Raw genomic sequence first — 19,934 nt, 5'->3', positions numbered from 1 at the left:
TTTGTTTTGTTTTATTTTTCTGGCATAGTGGGCTAGAGGGTGGCTCATTTATATGTTAAATATGGGACAATCCTGAAGTTCATTCTAGCTGATACTCACATTGACATCTTGTCCTCATTTGGGGATGCAATGTGTTCTTATAGCAGGAACTTCGTACTGAAAATCTTGAGACCTTGGTTCTACTCCCAGCAATATCCCTGCCTCACTGAATGACTCTGGACAAGGTACATACTTTTTTGAGGAGAGGGCATTTTTTTAATCTGAAAAATGAGAATATGATCTTTTTTTTCCCTAATAACTTCAGAAGAAACACCCTAATATTACACAAGGTAACTTGTGAATGTTTTGGAAATCAGCGTTCTTTACACATGCAAGGTGTAGTACACATGATGGGGGAGTTTGCAGTCGGTCATGGCAAGGGGAGTTGTTGGCGACAGTCACTCTTTCACTTGTTACCTCATAAACCCTCGCTTGACACTCCACATAGGTGCTGAGGAACCACAATAATGGGTTGCCAGGGCCCTGAGCCCTGCTCCTGGACAAAGCTGTGGCCTTCCTGACGTGGGAGTAGCAGAGGTCATTGGCCACACTGCAGGTGCTGCTGTTGTTCTTGCTGTAACAGCGGCATCAGCAGACGCAGCAGGAAACCCGAGGCTGGGTCTCCAAGGCAGGGCCTCTGTAGGCTTGGGGCTCAGGAAACTGTGGTGTGATGCGTAAGTTCAGTTTGGCTTTTGGCTGACTAATAGTGAGCTCACAGAGCTGCCTTTCCCCCTGTGGTGATTTGCAAAGAGTAAAGCCAGAGGCAAGGTGCACACAATGCAGTTTAATAAATGCAACAGAGACAGGGGCTGAGAAGAAAGGCAGAAAACCATCAATACCAAGGTACCAGGCCAGAGAATCAGTGTGCAATGGTTTCAAACACAGATTGGCAGGCAAAGGACAGTAAAAATGTTGTTTTTGTAGAGAAAGATAGGGGTCTCATTTCTGTTCCTCCCTTCAAAAACACTTTCACAGGGAGTTGCTTGAAAGCAGACTTATGTCTTCTTTGTACTCTCAGTACAGTGCCTGGAACTCAGAGCGAGCTAATTTATGCATGTTAAATGAATTAACAGAAAGCAGTGCCTTTCCTCTGTATTTTACTCTGATTTTTGCTAATAGTCTGGAGAGTATTTAGATGAGATTTTGGAAACCCCATTGCCTGCTCATAAAGTATTAGCGAATTCAAATGTAATCTCATTTGTAAAGTACTAGGAGATGCAGAAAGTGCTAAAACTTTGCCCCCCTCCACGCCATGCAGAATCTCTAGTGTGGCTCCTGAAGTGAACATAGAGAATGGGACAAGCTGTGAGGGCAGGAGGAAGAAGATGATGCTGGTTTGTAGCAAATCCAGTGCTCAGTTGAGCAGAGTCTTCCATGTTTAGATAAAAGGGCACCTGCTCTTCTTCTCCCAGGGCCTATTTTCCTCATGAGGAATGAAGCTGTGAACCTTTTGGTTCTCACTTTCTACTTCAAAAGGTAAAGAAAGTCAAAAAGAACAAAACATCATTTTCAAAGTGTATCAGTTGTAGGAGTAAAAAAAGTGTCCTATATCTTTTTGTAACCTTCTATCCCTGTATCAAAACAGCATATAAAGCAGTTAGGACATAAACCCCCCCTTCCCCAGGACTTTTGTCTTCCCACCAAGCTGGAGGATGAGCTGGGTTTGTTGTCTTCGAAGAAAAATTGGTTGGGCTAGCAGCCATTTTAACAAGGCTATGACAGGTCCACTTGAATCATCAAGAAGTCAGAAGCCAAGGAGATGCATTTTTGTAAGCCTTTGATTTCTTCAGGAGTGTAGCTTCCTCATGCCAGTCAGCCTGCAAGTAAAGAAAGTTGTTATAGAATAGACTGCCAGTGCTAGAAGGAATCATAGGGGTCATGTAGTCTGGGGGTGGCCAGTACTTGCTATGCTATGCCATTGCAGACATCACTAATCTATTGTGGCTCATTTTCCATCTACACATGGCAATAGCTTAGCTGGTTCGGCTATCAGTGTTGGCATAAGTCATGAAACTCTTTTGTTCTCCTTTGGTTGTTATTATTTTTTAACTTATTTGTTTTACAGATGCAAAAACCCAGGCCCAGAGAGATGAAGCAACTTGGCTAAGGTAACATGTAAGTTAATGTCAAAATCAAGATAAAGCTCAGATCTTCTGACTCTTAGCATAGCCCTCTTTTTATCCAGCCACACTGCCTGTGTCCCTGGGACTGTTAGTAAAATAACAGGTGAGCTGGACACCCATTTGGAGATGACTGGATATGTTTACTGTCTGGGTCAGGTCAGTCAAGTACTCTAAGTCTAGGGTTGTTCTTAGAACAGGAGCTGGGGTTGATGAGCATTTGTGAGTATTGCAGAAGGAGTGACGGGGAGGAGCCTCACATGCAAACCCAGGCCCTGGTTTCAATTTCGTGTACGAGACTATCTGAGAAAGGAATGCAAGTAACAGGCAAATAATTAACATCTCAGACCTAACTGTGTATGCATCCTGAGTAGGTAATAGTGAGCTGTTCACTACTAATGCTGTGTGCAGGTTCATCCCAAAGACAGGCTGATCCACCCATAGACAGGCTGGTCCTATGATTAAGGAGTGTGAGCTGGCATTCCCTTTATCAGGACAAAGATAGGCTCTGCTTCCTCTGGATATTCTTCAGGCAAAGCTTTACTTATGGTCTTGCAAATAACCCATGGCCTCTTGGTCAATGAACAAAATAGCAGTTAAAGAAGATGAATTCTTTTTATTTATCTTCTGTTTTCTCCCTGGGGTGAAAGTGAGGGTTATTGTCTGGTGTATTAGAAAAATAGTACATTATACTACCTAATGGGTTTCAGTCTGACTTAAAATGAAAGGATAACAGGAGATGGGGTGCTGTTTTGCTGAGTAGCTGAGATAGCCTACCTTATTAATTCTAAATATGTCTCTATTTTCCTTTTCCAATGCTTCTTAGTTTCTTACCATTTCTAAATCCCCTTTCCCCATGTGCAGGACAGTGTGGGTAGAGATAGGAATAAGAAGCGGCTAATTCTTACCTTACAAGAAAAGTAACTTGGCAGTCAAGAGAAAATTGATGGCAACACTCTTTGCAAACAGCATTCGTAGTCCCAGCACTGTGAGAGACATCATGTTCACCTTCTCGGCATGAACTATGGTTGAACAAGAGTGAAGAGGGTGGCTTCAGGGAGAGATTAAATTCCCTTCCAGAAATTGGGCCTGTAACACTGATATCAGCCGACCCCAAGTCTGCCTAATTCTTTCTGGCCTGCAAGCCCAGCGTGGTGCCAGACAGCCCTCAGAGACCTTAGGCTGCTGCTGACACCCAGCCAGGCAAGCTCTGCTGGGAGAGTCAGAGGCTCCACAGAGCCAACTGGGCTCAGCATCATTTGTGTTTTCTTTTGAAATCTGATACTTTTTGGCCCCAGTGTACAACTACAGAGTTTGCTTTAACCCTTGATTCTGAAGTTGGCCCTTTGATTTGAACTAACCTTTGGGTTCATGGCAGCTCTTTGAAGGTTGCTTTGTGTTTTCAGTTTCCGTTGGTTTTAGGTGATCTGGAACAAACAGCAGTGGTCAGGGTTACATTGGGAATGAAGAGGCTCACAGGATTGTAGGGTTTTAAAACTGGAGGAGACTTTGGGTGAGTGAACTGAGGACCAGAGGATGTGACTTGGTTAAGGTCACATAGCTAATTATACAACATACTTCCCATTCCAGCCTTTTTCATTGTACCATGAAGTCAACATCCAGGCACACCAATATGTGGGAAGAACTAGGATCTTAGCCCCATGATAGGCCACATTGCCCTTTGTTGGAATTTAGCACTGGATTAGACTGCACGTGGACTTTCAATCCCAGAGTCTAGTATGAAGGGGACAGTGGTTGGTAAAGAGGAGAGATGAGAATGAAATAAGATGGGCTTTATTTTAGATTCCATCTTAGGGATGCCAAGCATTTCCCTCCCCTGCCAATGGCAGGCTACAGTTGGGCCTAAGTCTTATTTCCAGCATGATGCTATATTGAGAATGATTTGTCCACAGTTACATCTCTAACTTCCCTTTCACCCAATTCTTGTTCCCCATAATCTCCAGCCCCTTGAAGCCAGAAATGGCCTACCTGTAGAATTTGTCTTCACTTCAAAGTCAGTGGAGTACACAACTTCCTTGTTGTGTTGAACTGAACATGTCACTGAATTTGAATCTGCATATTGACCAAGCTTGACAGCATTGTACTTCCCACTGGGAGAGACGACAATAGCAGGATCAAACTCTGTTATCTTCTTGGATGACTCGAGATTTATTCTTATATCCTTGGGGTAGAAGTCCTTCACCAGACAAGCAACATTTGTTCCATTTTTCATGACGAAAACGGATGGTTTGGTATGAGGTTGTCTTTCTGTAAATATAATCAACTTGTTACGTGAGATGATTATTCACAACTTTGTGGGGGTTAAACAGTGGTGATTACCTCGATTACCCTGGAGCCAAACACTACAATTCAGACCTCCATGCATCCTGTTAGTGACCTGGGCCTTAGCACCTCTGTTAAAGGACAGGCAAGGGGAGCAGAAATGAAAGGCAGTGAGTTTGACTTCTAGTTAGGAGCTGCTAGGAGATAGGGCTGGAAGCACAGATGGAAAATAACAACTACAAAGAAGTTTCTGGATCATCTGGGTTTCAATTATCTGTGGATTTTTTCTTTTTCTTTTTCTTTTTTTTTTTTTGAGATGGAGTTTTACTCTTGTTGCCCAGGCTGGAGTGCAATGGGGTGATCTCCGCTCACCGCAACCTCCACCTCCCGGGTTCAAGCGATTCTCCTGCCTCAGCCTCCCGAGTAGCTGGGATTACAGGCATGCACCAGTATGCTCAGCTAATTTTTTGCATTTTTAGTAGAGACGGGGTTTCTCCATATTGGTCAGGTTGATCTTGAACTGCAGACCTCAGGTGGTCTGCCCGCCTCGGCCTCCCAAAGTGCTGGGATTACAGGCGGAACTACCGCATCTGGCCGATTTTCTGTGTTTTATTAATCAATCCTCTGGACAATCTAGGTCAGACTGAATATCTGTCTGCACCAGTTGGTTTTTTGTAAATGCATGGGTACTTGGATGGTAGATCAGGGCAGGTGCTCATGCTCTGCATTCTGTCACTTAAAGAATCAAGAGTCTGAGAAGGACTGCAAAACTAGCTCAGAGGCTCTGAGGATGGCAGTGTTGGGGTCATGGAAGGGTGCCATCCTTTCCAGATCTGCTGGAAAGGGATCTGCTGAAGGTAGGTGGTACATGTTTCTGCCTCTAGATGAATACTCATTCTTCTATAGGGGACTGACTACTGTACAGTTTCCTTTGAGTCTTTAGTCAGAGGATAGCAATGACCATTTTCAGGAAGTCCTTAAAGAAATAAAACCAATTTAAGCCCGTTCATTCTTGCTTTAATCTAAGAAGAGCCGTGAAATGTTGGTCCCAGGATTGGGTTCCCTCCTGGCCTTCTCTTCTTTTGTGCCTCACTTTGGACTACCACCCTGTAAATGCATCCCTTTCTTTCCTTAAGACCACAAGTCTTGAAACTTTGAGAGAGGTAGTGATGATTCTTTCACACAGTGCCTCACTGAAGTTTTTGAATTGTGATAAATGTTATGTCCATGGAGACTTAGATTCTTAGGCTATCTTCAAATAACTGTTAAAGAAAGAGCCCTGCTAATACCTGAAACGAAGAGAGACAACTAACCTGTAAATGATGATCTAGATATATTTTCAACTCTAAATTTAATGCTGACTTTCAATATTAATTGCTCCTGTAAATTTGGCCCTTAGTATTTGAAACTTAGGTGAATTTGGCTTCTTGATATCAAATGAAAAATATGTTGAATTCTAGTGTATTTTTATCTACTATGGTCTATAGTCAAGACATTAGGTATTGCTGAACAAAAAGTTGGTAATGAATGTGTAAATGGAAAATAAGTAATTTTTCTTTTCCTTTTTTTTTGAGACAGGGTCTTTCTCTGTCACCCAGGCTGGAGTGAAGTGGCCCAATATCATCTCATTGCAACCTCCACCTCCTGGCTCATACTCTCCTCCAGCCTCAGTTTCCCGTGTAGCTGGGACCCCAGGTGCACACCACCACAGGCTAATTTTTTGTATGAAAATAAATAATTTTTCTAATGCTTTATCCTGAATCTGAATTTAGGTTTCAGCTATGAGGTTCATGGCAGTAGACCTACTGCCGTATCAACTGGTTTTATCTGATTGAGAGGGAGCGATTGCTAGTCAGGAAGTTCCTGCTGATCATGGCTTTGTAAATGGACCAAAGTTGATCAAGGTTTTCCTAGAAAATCAACTATTCAGAGAAACCCCCTCATCACTACCTCATCATTCTCCCCATTTCCTCTGCTGAGAAGCTCAGCTAAAAGACTGATTCTGTTTCAGTCACTCAGGGCAGGAAACTCATTTCTAAGAATCTGGTTCCTTATGTTTTTGGCTTTGGTTCTAGACAATTGAGAGGATTAGAAATTTTTTAAAGGGCTTTCTTGGAACCTGCTTTCAACCTGCTTGAGAAAACTTCCTGTTTGGTTTCCTTGCATAGCTGAAGCCACTGATAACAGAAACTGGTAACGGTAGCATTAACGGTTGGAAACCACATGCATTGCTCACTCACCTCCCTTCATAAGTGCGACACTTCTTGCTCACTGTTTTGACTTTGGTTTGAGACATACTCTGGCTGACTTTCAAGGGAGTTACAAGTTACAAAAGAAACTTGTCCATAAAATAAACACCCTATTTCCTTTTTTATTTAAGAGTATCCCTTAATCTTAGTCTGATTTAGTTGGATAATTAAGGCTTCCTAGAATTTTAAAATCTAAATTCATCAGGCAGTTGTCGAATCGTCACTTTGGTTGGGGAGACTGGGTTTGAGTAATTTGAATAATACGATATAATTGAAAAGACATGTCTGAAGGTCATGCACTTGTGATATTGTGCTCTGAATCTATTAGTCAGCATTTCAGATAGAGCATAATGCATTGACTTGATAAAACATTTTTCTGAATCTCTCTTTCTACATTAATGTTTATATTTTCAAAGAGATTGTTTGAAAGAAAACTGTCTTATTGAATCCATTCTATGGCATCTTGGTAATTAAACCTTTTTAAAAACTGGAATGCACTCAATATAGTTGCCATATGCATCCTAGTCTATTTTGTGTTTGACTTAAACCCAAACGTGAAGCTATATGAAACTGTAGTCCAAAATTTAGATTAAAGATTTAGTTGTTTATCTTTGAAGAACTTTTAGTCTTTTTTCCTTGGTCCACAAATATAATTACATTGCAACATGTGCTTCAAGTGCTATTTCTTTGGAAAATTGCTTTATTGTCAGACTTTCTCTTTTTATGAACACCAATATATTGCTAAGTTATGTGCTGGCAAACAATACCAAAAAAGTGTATACCATTCCTGAACAGTCTTTCTTAATTTATAAACTTAGAAGTCACCTATGTTTTAGATTCACATAGAGAGTCCTACTGATCCCCTAAGAATGGCAACGTCTGGAATAAATGTCGCTCAGAATTTCCAGACTTTCTGCCAATATGGGATTTAACTTAAACCCTGAAATAAAAGTTTATTCTACCTAATTACTCTGACCATGCTAACTACCTTTCTCCAGAATCTTCCAATCTGGAGGACATTTGTTTTCAGTTTGCAAGGAGGCGTGCATACTAGTTAGTTTAGCCAAAGGGATATGCAGAGATGAAGCAGCTTCCTGAGGAATTGCGGCCCAAGTATCCCTCCCACTGTCTCCCCTGCACCTGAATGCTCCAACTCTTAGTGTAGTTCTTCTAGATTTCTTTGTGTTTTTTTGAGCTGCTCTGAAGATTTCAGAAGTAAATGGGAGGTGTTGTTTTAATATATACTATATACATAAAATAAAAGGAGTTACAGAGTTACTTAAGTGACTCAGTCTAGTGTGTTCACTCTGGCTTACTTCACATCTGTAATACTCTGTCTCCTTATTATAATTTCATTTACTAGTTATAATTTATAATGCAAACTGGATTACAGCCCCAGTGCCAGGACTCAAATTATCCCTAGAAATATAGGAAAAAGATCAACTCACGGGGCTCCACGAAGAGTTTGGTGCCAGTTCCAAAAAACATCTGTCGGGTGTCCCAGGAGCACATTATGACAGTGCCTCACAGGTAACTAGCCTAGAGCTGGCCCTGGGGCCTGGGCTGTAACATCTGTGCCCTGCCCCCCAGCTTCAGGTCTCAGCCTAGAGACCCCACAGCTCAGTGAACTACAAAGCTGCTTTTGATGAGACCACAGGGCTGAGTACACAGAGTCTCAGTTCCCTTTGAAGCTAATAATAGTTGAACTACTGGATAGATATGTGAGGGTGAAATCCCCATCCAAGAGATACCAGGGCAGGGCTGAGACAGAGCAAGAGAAGAAGGTGGCAGGTGAGCAATAGCTGCCTTCATGATGGAAAATTTGACTCCCAGTTTATTGAGAGGGGCATCCAAGAAGAACATAATAGCTTGAGGGTAGGGATGGAGCACTCAACTTGACCTTTCTTACAACAAATGTTAGGTTGAGGAGAGGAGAGTTATAGAAACAGGTTCCATTGTTATACTCTGGTTCCATTCTCTTGGGTCACAAATACAGAATTTTGATTAGAAACCTAATTTCCCCCATCACTCAGACTGAGTCTCACAATAATAACGAACCTGCTTTCTAATTCCCTGAGCTTGGTTAAAGGCTTTCTAAGGACCTGAGGGTTGAACAAGAAATTGGTCACTGCTGGGGGAGCCCACTGGTACTGTGTGAGAAGCCAGTGCTTGCTTTGCATTGCTTATTTTTGTTTTATAATTTCTCCTGAATCTGGATACAGATATAAGCTTCAGGAGCATACAGTCATCATGTGAAATGTAACTTAAAGACCATATGAATTACTCTGCCTCATGACTAAAAATCAAGCTCTTTGGGTTAGAGCCTGGCAAAAGAGAATGACAGTTGTGTAGGACCATTATTCACTGTCAAAACTTTAAGGACTTGGGGCTTGATTTGAAAATTTTCACATCCCCTACCTGAGCTTCACATCGTCATATTACATTTCATCACTGCAGGAGAAGAAAACCAGAGAAGCTAATGGAGTGTCATTGGGGAGCATGGTCAGCATCCTGGCAGAGGGGCTAAGCATCAGTTTCATTAATTTCCTTCTTCCCTAAGACTCCCAAAGGCACAACCTCAAAGATTTGATTCAAACACTATAGATAATTCCAAATTTCAAGTGGAAATGATTTTAGGGGAAAATGAAACACAATATTTTTTGCTCAGATGCAATTTGCTAACCATCAATCAGACTGAAATCAGCTACAACATGATTCTGTTTCTCTCCTTTTCAGTGCTCTAGTCTCTCTCCCCTCAAAGATAAGAAAACTTGGCAATTTCTACTATTTCCCTGGAAGCAACAGGCAGTGGAGAACCCCTATAAGTTTACAGCATTCTCTGAGAGGCAGAGACCATGTTGATAGTACCAGTCACTTTTTGGACTTTTTGTCAGATAGCCTAGCCACATTCATGTACCATTTCCTACTTATTTATTTCCTTTGAATAAACAAAATCAATACCTAATCATGCAAGAGGTAATGGCTCTCCCAATGGACTTGGCATTTTGGAAGGTGTCTGAAGGCTATTCTCTGAACTGGTCTCAGTGATTGACTATTGGCAGCTACCCAAACTACCAGAATATAGTCCCTGGATTTCCAAACACTGGAACAGGCTACCAGTAGACAATGGCTCCAGTAGGGGACCACGACTTCTCTATTGTCCTGGAGTTGGTAGCTGTGTTTCTACATTGGATGCAGGATCCTGAGCCATTGTGCAGAGTCCCCAGTTTCAGGGCTAACAGGAGAGGTGCGCAGATAATGGCTCTCAGCAGACCCAGGCCAGGATGGGACCCTGAGAACCATTTAATCTGAGCCAGTTATGTTGGTTTAATGCAAATTCTCAGAAAAAAGTGACAAGGGCAAGGTTGGCTTCTTATCATCAGAGAGAGAGAGAGAGAGAGAGAGAGAGAGAGAGATTCTCTTTTTAAAACTCCTTCTTTCATAATACATTTTTTCTTTCTAACCTTACCTCTTCCTACACTGTGACCATGACTTTTATCCCTCATAAATACTGGAGAGACCCTCCTCAACCACAGCTTGCCTTTTTCCTGGTTCCAGGGAGCCCAAAACTAGAAGCCTGACCTAGGGCTTTTTTTCAGTAGTTGTAAAAAACTTATCAATACCAAGCCTCAGAATGGAATTTCCAAGCATATACAGAATATTGTCTTGAGAGAAATCTAATGCATTTGCTCCCAAATTTTACCCCTACCGTTTGCAACAAACAATGGGTTTCTAATTTAGAACTCTTCGCTTCCCAGGAAGCCCCACTCATTCAGTACTATGCTACAACAACTCTAAAGGAATATACACACTAAGCTGTAGTAAAATGCATAACTTGCCTGGTTCCACGATGAGTTGAGTTCCCTTTCCAAAGAAGAGTTGTGCTGTGAAAGCACTACTGCAGGCATCATTACAAAAAACCTTGCTACCTATTTGCTCCCTGTCAGTCTAATTCATCTGTTTGGAAGTGGGTGGGTGGAGCAGAAAGGGTGTAGCTGGAGACAGAGCTCTGCAAGGGTTTCTGAGATCTGAGCATTATATTTTGGCAGCGTTTTTGATGTCTGCTATCTTCTGAGTTTTGACACTTAGGCAATTCCTTAGATTTTCTGCTATTATCTCCTCAACCTGCCATCTCTTACTCCCAGATCTTGCTTCAGGATAACATTTTCACATATTTTGCTGAGAATTGCCAAATGGCCATTGTAGGCGGAACCATAACTATAAGCCTCAACTAAATCAATCACAACAGGATTGTGCCTCAGTGAGAGGTGGAAAGGCACAATGGTTGGTGCAAGAGCCGTTGATGCAAAAGACTTGGGGTTTATCCAAAGGATTATAATAATCACAGATGACTATCACTTGTATAAATACTTTGCTACTTAAACAGCTGGTGTTTATACTACTTCAACAAAGTTACTGAAATAAACCCTATGAGGTGATATTTTTAGATCCATCTTACAGACAAAGTCACTGTAAAGGTGGTTAAGCGAGTGGCTGAGTTGGGCGAGCTTCACTCAGTTTCCAGTTTCCAGCCCCTGAATCAGAGTAATAGATGATAGGACTGAAAGGAGCCTCAAGGCATCATTTTTCCAAACCTCTGTGATCACACAAGGGCTAATTAAGGGATGCATAGGGAGAGTTTTCACTCCCTTTCCAGTGCTTTTTGTTTCCCATTAAATCACAGAATTCCTACTGGGTAGGACAGTCACACCACTGGGTTTCCTTGCTTTTCCTCCCAATTGTTCATAAGAATTGGTCTGGGGATAATCGGGATCATAGTGGGCAAGGGCTGGAAGACAACTTGGAAATCCTTCATCTAACTATAAGGAAACTATAGTTCAGTGCAGTTAAATCACAGAGTTTGTCAGGTAATGCACTGTCAGTTAATGCATTGGATGGATTGGAATTTGGTCTCTGATTTACTGGTTCAGCGTGCCCCTCATTTCACCTTGTGTCTACCACCGAGAAGTGCTGTCATGTGGATCTGATCACAGTGGTGGCCTAGATCTGTACATGGTGGGTGCATGGATGTTGAGGAGGCTTTCTAGAGTCAGGTAGAGGGAATAGAAACTCTCTAGGAAGGACAATGGATCAAGACGGCTCACTGAAGCACAGATGCCATCCTGAATTTTATCGGAAACTCAGTTCCTGTTCCTCAAGCCATCCCATGATATATTACCTACTGGAGCACTGCTTCCCAACCTGGTGACTTAGATAAATATTTTAAAAATATAATTGCCAAACATAGTGGTCATAAGAAGGAAAAGTAGGTTACTTACGTCTTTCTACCTCCAGATAGGTTCCTTTGCCAAAGATCAGTGGTCTGGCACAGCTGACATACCTAATCCAAAAACTACCTTGCTTTTCCCTTTACGGGAGCCCTAGCCCCAGTTGCCAAGTCATGTGATATTCATCGCAAGCTATTTTCTATCCTATCTGGCCTAGCCTCTTCTTCTCAGCCTTACAGGTTGTCCTTCAGGATGGAACAAGAGGCGACTCTAGTGTCAAATAGAAATCCAAGTTTTGCCCATATTACAATCTGACAGAATTTGTGCTCAAATAAGAGAGAATGAATATAGACTGGAAAGATGTTTTTTGGTTTGATCAGGAGGAAAGAAGGGTGGAATATTGGTCATAGAGTAGTGGTTCTCCACCTTTGGGCTACACTTAGGTGGGGCAGGGACCTAGCAGGTTATATATACCATGCATTCCAACCTTTTAGGGGAAATTTATTTCATATCTGAGAGTTTTGCATCATTGCCAAGTATTGTGCAGCAGCCAGACTGCTTAGTACAACATAGAATTAAGTTTTTCCATCCATTTTAATAACACATTCATGCATACCAAATTTTAGCAAGCTTCAATGACACACTCACACTTAGAAGTGACAGTCAAATTAATTTCTGTCATATGTGAACATCAGAATCTATGAGATTGCCTGTATATCACCCATAAAAACCAAGGAGGGAATATGAATTTTTCAGATCAGTTTACCGTCCTTAAAAGACTGTAGATCATAGCTGGAGGATCACTAACATAAAGGGTGGTTCCTAGTTGTTGTGAAGTAGAAAGATGTCAGAAGATCCCAAACCTAGTTTTGACTCTGTCCCTTTCCAAGTGTGTAATCTTGGCCAAGTTCCTTAAACTCACTGAGCTTTATCTGGCTTCTCTATGAAGTGAGGATAACATCTTCTGTATTATAGGTTATAAGATTAGATACAGCATCTGCGAAGCAGAGAGCCTCGGTGTAATTATTAGAATGTTTATGAGGGATAAACTCAGAGAAGATACATTTTACTTGAAGCTTGGGGAATGTAATTGCACTAAGAACAGAGCTCCAAGCAGGAAGGGTTGTGGGACAGGTTGCTGAAAAAGAACAGAAGCTATTTTTTTGGTGTTATGTGATATGAAGAGGGTGCCCACTTCTTAGGGCCATTGGTAAGGACTGGTATTCACATTTCTGTCTCTCTAGATCTTTTCTCTAGGTTACATGTGACTTCCCTTCCACTCTCCAATCTTCCCTTTAGAATTCAAAAGCAGAAGTCCTTACAGTGGCCTACAAGCCACCCTATCCCCAACCCATCACCAATCTGACTTCATTTTCACATTCTCTCCCCGTCACTCCCTCCCCTCCTCCAGCCACACATCCCAGGCAGCACTGTGTCCCCTCTGCCTGGAAGTGCTCTTCCTCCAGAGGTCTGCATGGCTCACTTTACCACTTCCTCGGGTCTCCGCTCAACTGTCCCCTTTCCAGTGAGACCTTCTGTGACTCTTCTGTTTAAAACTGCACGCTGTCCCTCTCACTAGTCCTCTTTATTCTCCTTCCCGGCTTTATTTTTCTTCTCAGGGCTTATTACCACCCTAACATACTGTATATTTTATTTATTTATTTAGTTTACCATCTGTCTTTTGCCATTAGAAAATAAACTCCAATATGGCAGAAATTCATGCTTGCTTTGTTCATGTGGATTCCCTGGCACCCAGAATAGTGCCTGGCACGTAGTGGCAGTGACCTGTGATGGCTTGCAGAGCCAGGACTCAGGCTTGGCTCTGTAGGTTATCAGTTTCCTTTCATTTTTCTTTTCTTTTGCTTTACACCACAGCTGACTTTTTCTCTGATTCATTCATTCCTTTATTTATTCATTCACTCATTCAACAAATGTTTATTTAGTGCTTTCAGTGTATTCGTAGATGTAGTAAGAAAGAGCTCGAAGTCCTTTCTCTCACAGAGCAAGGGAAACAGACAGCAAATGAGCATACAAAGTTTCAAGTAGACATGAGGGCTCTAAATAAAGCAGGGAAAGGGGTCTTCAGAGTGACATGAGGTGGTAGGGAAAGGATTCACAGGAAATGACATTTGAGTGGAGACCTGGAGGAGGGGAGGGAGAAAACTGTGTGAGTCCCTGGAAGAAAATGGCTCCAGGTGGAAGGACTTGCAGGTGCAAAGGCTCTGTTCTGGGAGATGCTCACTGGGAGTGACAGGGAATGTCAGATGCCAGAACAAGGACTAGTGGGTCTGGAGGAATGGGAAGGTCATCTCTTGGAATCTGGGAGACATCTTGATGAGGCCAGAATTATGTGAACTCCTTTTCTTGAGGGAAAGGGTGATGCTCTGATCATCGTCTGGACCTTCTGTATTTAGGGACCCTGGGTCTCCAGGGGTGTAATGTGAGAGATGGGCCTCACCTAGCTCCTCCTGGGGAAGGGGAATGCTGCTTTGGGTAACTGGTTTTGGCAAGGGTTCAGAAGTTCTTCCTTGGTGAGAGAAGTGATGGGGATGGCACTGGAAGGGAAGTGGCATAACTGTTGTTTCTGATTCAGCTTGAAAAGGAGCTCATTAGAGGCCTGAGACAGAGGCTGGGCCAGGCAGAAGAAACCTCCACACATGCCCTAGTCTAGCTGTAGTCCTGATGGAAAAGCAGAGTTCTTAAGAGCACGGATTCTGGCATCAAGCAGGTGCTTCAAATGATGACTTTACTAAGCTGTGTGATCTTGAGGAACCCCTTTGAGATTCAGTTTCCTGATCCATTAAAGGCAAGTCATGGTACCTCAATTCCACATGATCGTTGTGAGAACTGAGTGAAATCACATTCATTAAAGGACTTAGTGCTGTGGCCTAATAAATGGTAGGCACTCAAAGAGTGGTAGTTACATAATTATGACATAAAATAATAGATTGCATTCAAAGTCCCTCACATGGCCCACTTCCATGCAGATATTCCCAACGACCATGCCCCTTTTACCCGCTGCTCCTGTTGTTACCGTAGAAGTACACATTTACATTACTTTATCGCATGCTGTTTTGTCCCGTTCTCTGTTCTGTTTTATGAAGCTAAGTAGCCTCTCCAGGTTTACTCTATCCAGATGACTAAAGTGTGAGGTCTACAGCTGTGGGTTTGTATAGACTCATTCTGTTAGTTTTGTGCTACCCAGGAGCTCCATAAATAAGAACTTGAAAGAAGCTCCCAAGGAAAAAAAAGCATCAAAAGGCCTCTGAGAAGATAAAGGGCCTGGGCTTTGCAGTGCTGTCTCTTTAATCCAATATTGGTTGCTTAAAAATAGCAGGCGCCATTCAAAGATATTCTAGGTCGTGCCCCCTCTGGATACCCCTTATTTTTTCACTTCAAAGGCTGATGAAGTGCACCAATAGGAAGTTCAGCATTACCCAAACTTCGTTTAAGCACATCTCCCCCCCTTTTTTCATCACATGCATCTGTCATAATTTGCTTAATAATTTAAACAAATTTACTCATTTTTTAACTTAAAATATAATTAAAAGGAAACTTGAAATCACATGGGTTTGATAACCTAGTTGTACTATTCTGATAGCCATTAAAAGATAGATCCATGCAAGTAAAAAGAATGTCTCTCCATCTGAAACCATGTGCTATGCACTCCACAGTTAGGGAAATATGGACCAAGTAAATGGGTAAACAGAGGAGCTTAATTCATTAGGAAAAACTTGGCAAACAAAGGGAAATTAAGATAATCAGTCTTTAGCTTTGTTGGAAGTGTGGATAGACGTATTTTAGTGAAAATTTTAAGGATAATGAGGTCTAAAGGAAAAGGCCCAAATTAGTTAAAATTTCAAAATCTTACTAAGGTTTTGATTTTTAAAAAAGTCTGAAGGTCTCTGCACTGACTCCGCTAGCACAGCTTTGGGTGTCTTTCTCTTTGATGGCAGGGCCCCTGCCCCTTTTCTCCCTGTAGTGTGTGAGGTCTGGGGATGCCCATGCCTGTCCTTCCCCTTCCTCAGCCTCCTTCACTGCATATGCCTGGAACTGCCTTGTCCCCAGTTGGTCTCTGAGAAGAGCCCACCATCACCACCCTATCTCTCTAGAGCCTTCTTTTACCTAGAAAAACCTAAGCCGAATGCCAAAGTCCCAGCCAGGGCAGGGCATGCTGTTTCTTTTCTAGCAGCTGGTTGGGCTGATTTGGGACCACTGACCCCTATTGCTAGACTTCCCTAGGACCTTTGAAATGGGTTTTTGTATTGGTTTATTACATTTTCTTACTTAAGATTAATATGCACTATCTAACTGGAAGCTGCTGCCAGGTGGAGACCACTGTCTTATTTTATTTTATTTTTTAGCAAGACACTGTTGAATGCAAATGTCATTGAAAGGACATCAAAGATGCCCTCTGTGTTGAGCATGATCCTTCAACAACCTTAGCATCGATTCCTGCATAACTGTTAATAAGTGAGTGGTACCATACACTCTTCGCAAAAACGTTGAACGCTGGTGAGTGGTAGGGAACTCTCCTGGCTGTGTGCTGGAGACTTCAAAGCGTTTCTTAGTTGGAAGCATTACACATTCACTTTGTCCTGGTTGGAATCTGGTCTCAGTGGGAACTAGAATGTCCCATATTTCTCACTAGTAACCTAGTTTTCATTTGCACCTCAAACAATTAGAAACAAATGTCTGGAACAGGTTATTCTCTTCTAAAGAGAAATATCACAACACCAGGGACTACTTGCTCTCGCCTCACCCTCCATGCCCAGGAGATGGATTCAGTTCTGAGCTCTCCCAGGAGGATGTATTTGGCGTAAGGGAAGTCAGAACGTTTGGAATCACCTTGGGAAAACCATCTGGACTCAGGTCAGCCTCATTCCATGTCCATTCTGACTCTGCTCAGGGGAGCTGGGCCAATGACTCTGTGGTTTCTACAGCCTGACCCGAATTCGATGAACTGGGCAGAGTTCTCTGTTTCCTCTGAGCTGTATGGGTCCTTTCATATGCCCCAAAGTCTTTTTTCACAGACACCTTCTGCTCCCCTCCTATGGAAAGGATTAACCATATTTCACCTCTTCCCAGGAGTCCTCCTCAACACTAGCTATTTCACCCATTTCCCATTTCAGGATTATTGCTGCCTCCTTAGATGGAGGATGCCTTAACCTTAAATTTCAGATAAATAAATGAGTTACTTACTTGGTTCCACAGTCACACGGGTTCCTTTTCCAAAGATGAGTTTATCAGTGTCACAGCACTTGAGGACGTTCCAAAAACCTCAGCGCTGCTCCCACCTACCTTCTTCCCATTAGCTTTAGGACTGGAGGATCTTTAAGGCTCAGTTCCATGAAAGATGGCACTTGTTGCTTATCCAGCTGTTCATAGATGATGTAATCATCTGCAGGTAGGGACAGGTTTGCTTTGGGAAGGCTGTTGTCTGAGGAGTATGGAGGAGCATATTTCCTATGGCGGACCTTTCCGGCACAATACACTTGATGCAGTGCTCTGAACTGTTGCTTTCTATTGTTTTACCTTGCTCTCACTTCCTAGACCCACACTCAGCCCTCTGTGTTGAAAAGCTGGCACCGTCAAAGGGGTGGGTCTTGGCTCCATGACTACTGCAGGGTTAAGGTGTTTGTAGCCACCAGTGCTGCTTTAAAGGCAGATAATATGTGGCACAGCAAGAGGAGACAGGGTGGCATGAAGCACTGGGTGATTTACAGGGCAGTCAGCTTTAGAATGAGCAACTGTGGCTGGTAATTGCCTACAAACAAATCAATCTCTCTTCAAATCCATCTTCCCAAACCACAAAGCAAAGCACTTGGGTAAATCTCTCTAGGGGTTTGAATTTAGAAATTCTGTGTGAGGTGGCTCATATAACTCTCTTTTGCAATAGAATCAACATGAAAGCAAGACAAGAATAGTTTGTAGGAAATACCTTTTTGTATTCCCCAAATGTGCTGTAAGAAAATGTAGAAATGCCAGTTTTACCCAAGGGAGAACAGTAGTGAGTGAGAGGTCAGCAGCCGTGGTCATCTCCCCGGTCCAGTCAGCTTCCTGCTATCCTTTCCAGACTCCAAAGCAAGGAGGGAAGCTGCTTGCTGTTTTTATCTCCTGAGGTGTGGGACCCAGGCTGAGGATATCCCAGGGAAATGGCACTTTTGCCCCTGCAGTTTTTGTACAGGTCTCTGTAGGTTTTGTAGCACTGTGCGTATACCCCCAGTCACAGTGCTACAGAGCTTTACAAAAACTTCCCCTCGGTTTCACACTATACGGCCCCTGAGAATCCCCAGAACCAGATGTTTTCTCCAAGTCAAGCTCCAGCAAGATCAAAGGGTCCTGACAGTTAGGTCAGGCCAAGCTGACTCAGGTGCTTCTGTCTGAGGCTCTTCTGCCCCACTGGCTAAATCTGCCTTGGGGTTTGTGACTAGAATGGACTTTTAGAAATCATCACATCCACTCCCATCTGTGCTTTCTGGCCAGTCTGCCCTCAGATGGTTTCCCACTGAGGAGTTTGTCGGGTACTTAGACATCTCATGTAGATTCACATGCTGTGGGTTAGGCAGAAAATGCTTGTGGTCACTGTAATTTCTCCTGTCTCTTGCTAAGCTTGTGAATCACCTCTTCCTACCCTGCTTTCCACTTGAATAGTATATATACAGTTTACAAAGGGTTTTCATGTAAATTTAAAATTTTGTCCTCTCCATTAACCTCCTCCCAGTTACTAAATTCAGGCCAGTAGCCCACATGGTGCTTTGTGTGATTTAGAAAAGGTGGCTGTGCTGGGTGAATGCAGAGATAGCCCCTTGGGTTCAAGCTTGGCAAACAGATTGCACTTTTGTGTGGTTTATGAAACGCCTTCCCTGTCCAGAAGTTGCAGCCCCACATCAGGGCCTTGGCTGGTGGCAGAGCATGCCTTGAATTTTAGCCCCACTTCTCCTCTCTGCCAGGTGCCCTTGTGAAGGCACAACCTGTGCAATCAGAGGCAGCAGCTCTGGCCAAATTCAACGGATGATTTTCAGTTTTAATCTTGTTTGACCTCTGAGTTTTGACCCAGTCATTGCCTTCTCAAAAACTCTCCTCAGGGCTTACAAGACAGTGGTCTTGCTTGCCTTTGATCTCTGTTCTAGTGCTGTCAAAACAAAGTAGTATGATAGGCTCGTCGAAAGTGAGCTTATTAAATGTTAACCATGAAAGAAGAGTATGAATTTTGTTATTGTTACTATCTAGCAACAGGGAGCAGGAATTTAAAAAGGTTAATCTTCACACTTTCCCTGAAGGTCTTATCCAAATGCATGGTTTGGTTTAATTATGACTACTTTGCCTACGACCTTTGTGATGACTTTCCACCCTACATACAGCTGCATACCTGCCCCATAAACTCCAAGGAACGTTATTTCTATATATAAAATCTAGCATTCTTTTGCTGATTAAAAAAAAGCAAATAGGAAAAGAGAAAAATAAGAATGTTATGGCCTCAGTAACAGACAATGCAATAGGATGGCATAGAGCAAAAGGCCTCATGGGGAGAACCAGATAAGAATAAAGAACTGTCACTTGGACTCTTGAGTGTAGCTGGCCTTAGGTACTAGTCTTTGAAATGGCAAGAGGTAGCTGATTGATGCAGTAAGCTTCTGACTCACCCATATGAGACTCATTGAGCTCCTTCTAGTGCTGGTGACTTTCCCAAGAAGCTGGTGACTTTCACACCATCAGAAACTGGTATAAATAGAATTAGTTAGAGGAAACAAACGTTGGGAATCCTGATGAGAATGTGGCTTCCCAACTCTTCACTTCCTCCCTGTAATAGAAGTGTACCTCCAGGTTCTTTGCCATGTGACTTTGCAGGGCTTCCTACTACAGGCTCTATTGACATTGGGGCTTCATTATGCTTTGATTCATAGAATATGAGTGGCACTTTTGCCCCTGAAGTTTTTGTACAGGTCTCTGTAGGTTTTGTAGCACTGTGCGTATCCACCCAGTCACAGAGCTACAGAGTTTTACAAAAACTT

At 42.6% G+C, this 19,934-nt stretch overlaps 1 protein-coding gene and 1 gene segment (V, D, J or C); both read right to left on the bottom strand.

Annotated features, from left to right (window-relative positions):
- Window positions 1–19,934, bottom strand: part of LOC101925857 (T cell receptor alpha chain constant) — a 487,011-nt gene that overhangs the window by 82,518 nt on the left and 384,559 nt on the right. The window lies entirely within an intron of this gene.
- LOC102115168 (T cell receptor delta constant-like) lies at window positions 809–18,167 on the bottom strand. The segment is given in 6 exon segments: window positions 809–1,856; window positions 3,068–3,181; window positions 3,521–3,586; window positions 4,149–4,427; window positions 17,122–17,320; window positions 17,914–18,167. Coding segments are annotated over 3 exon segments (423 nt in total).

Source organism: Macaca fascicularis, chromosome 7 (assembly GCF_037993035.2).
Source record: "Macaca fascicularis isolate 582-1 chromosome 7, T2T-MFA8v1.1".
NCBI lineage: Eukaryota > Metazoa > Chordata > Mammalia > Primates > Cercopithecidae > Macaca > Macaca fascicularis.
Note: the sequence above shows the minus strand (reverse complement) of the source record. Positions and strands in the feature narration are given on the sequence as shown.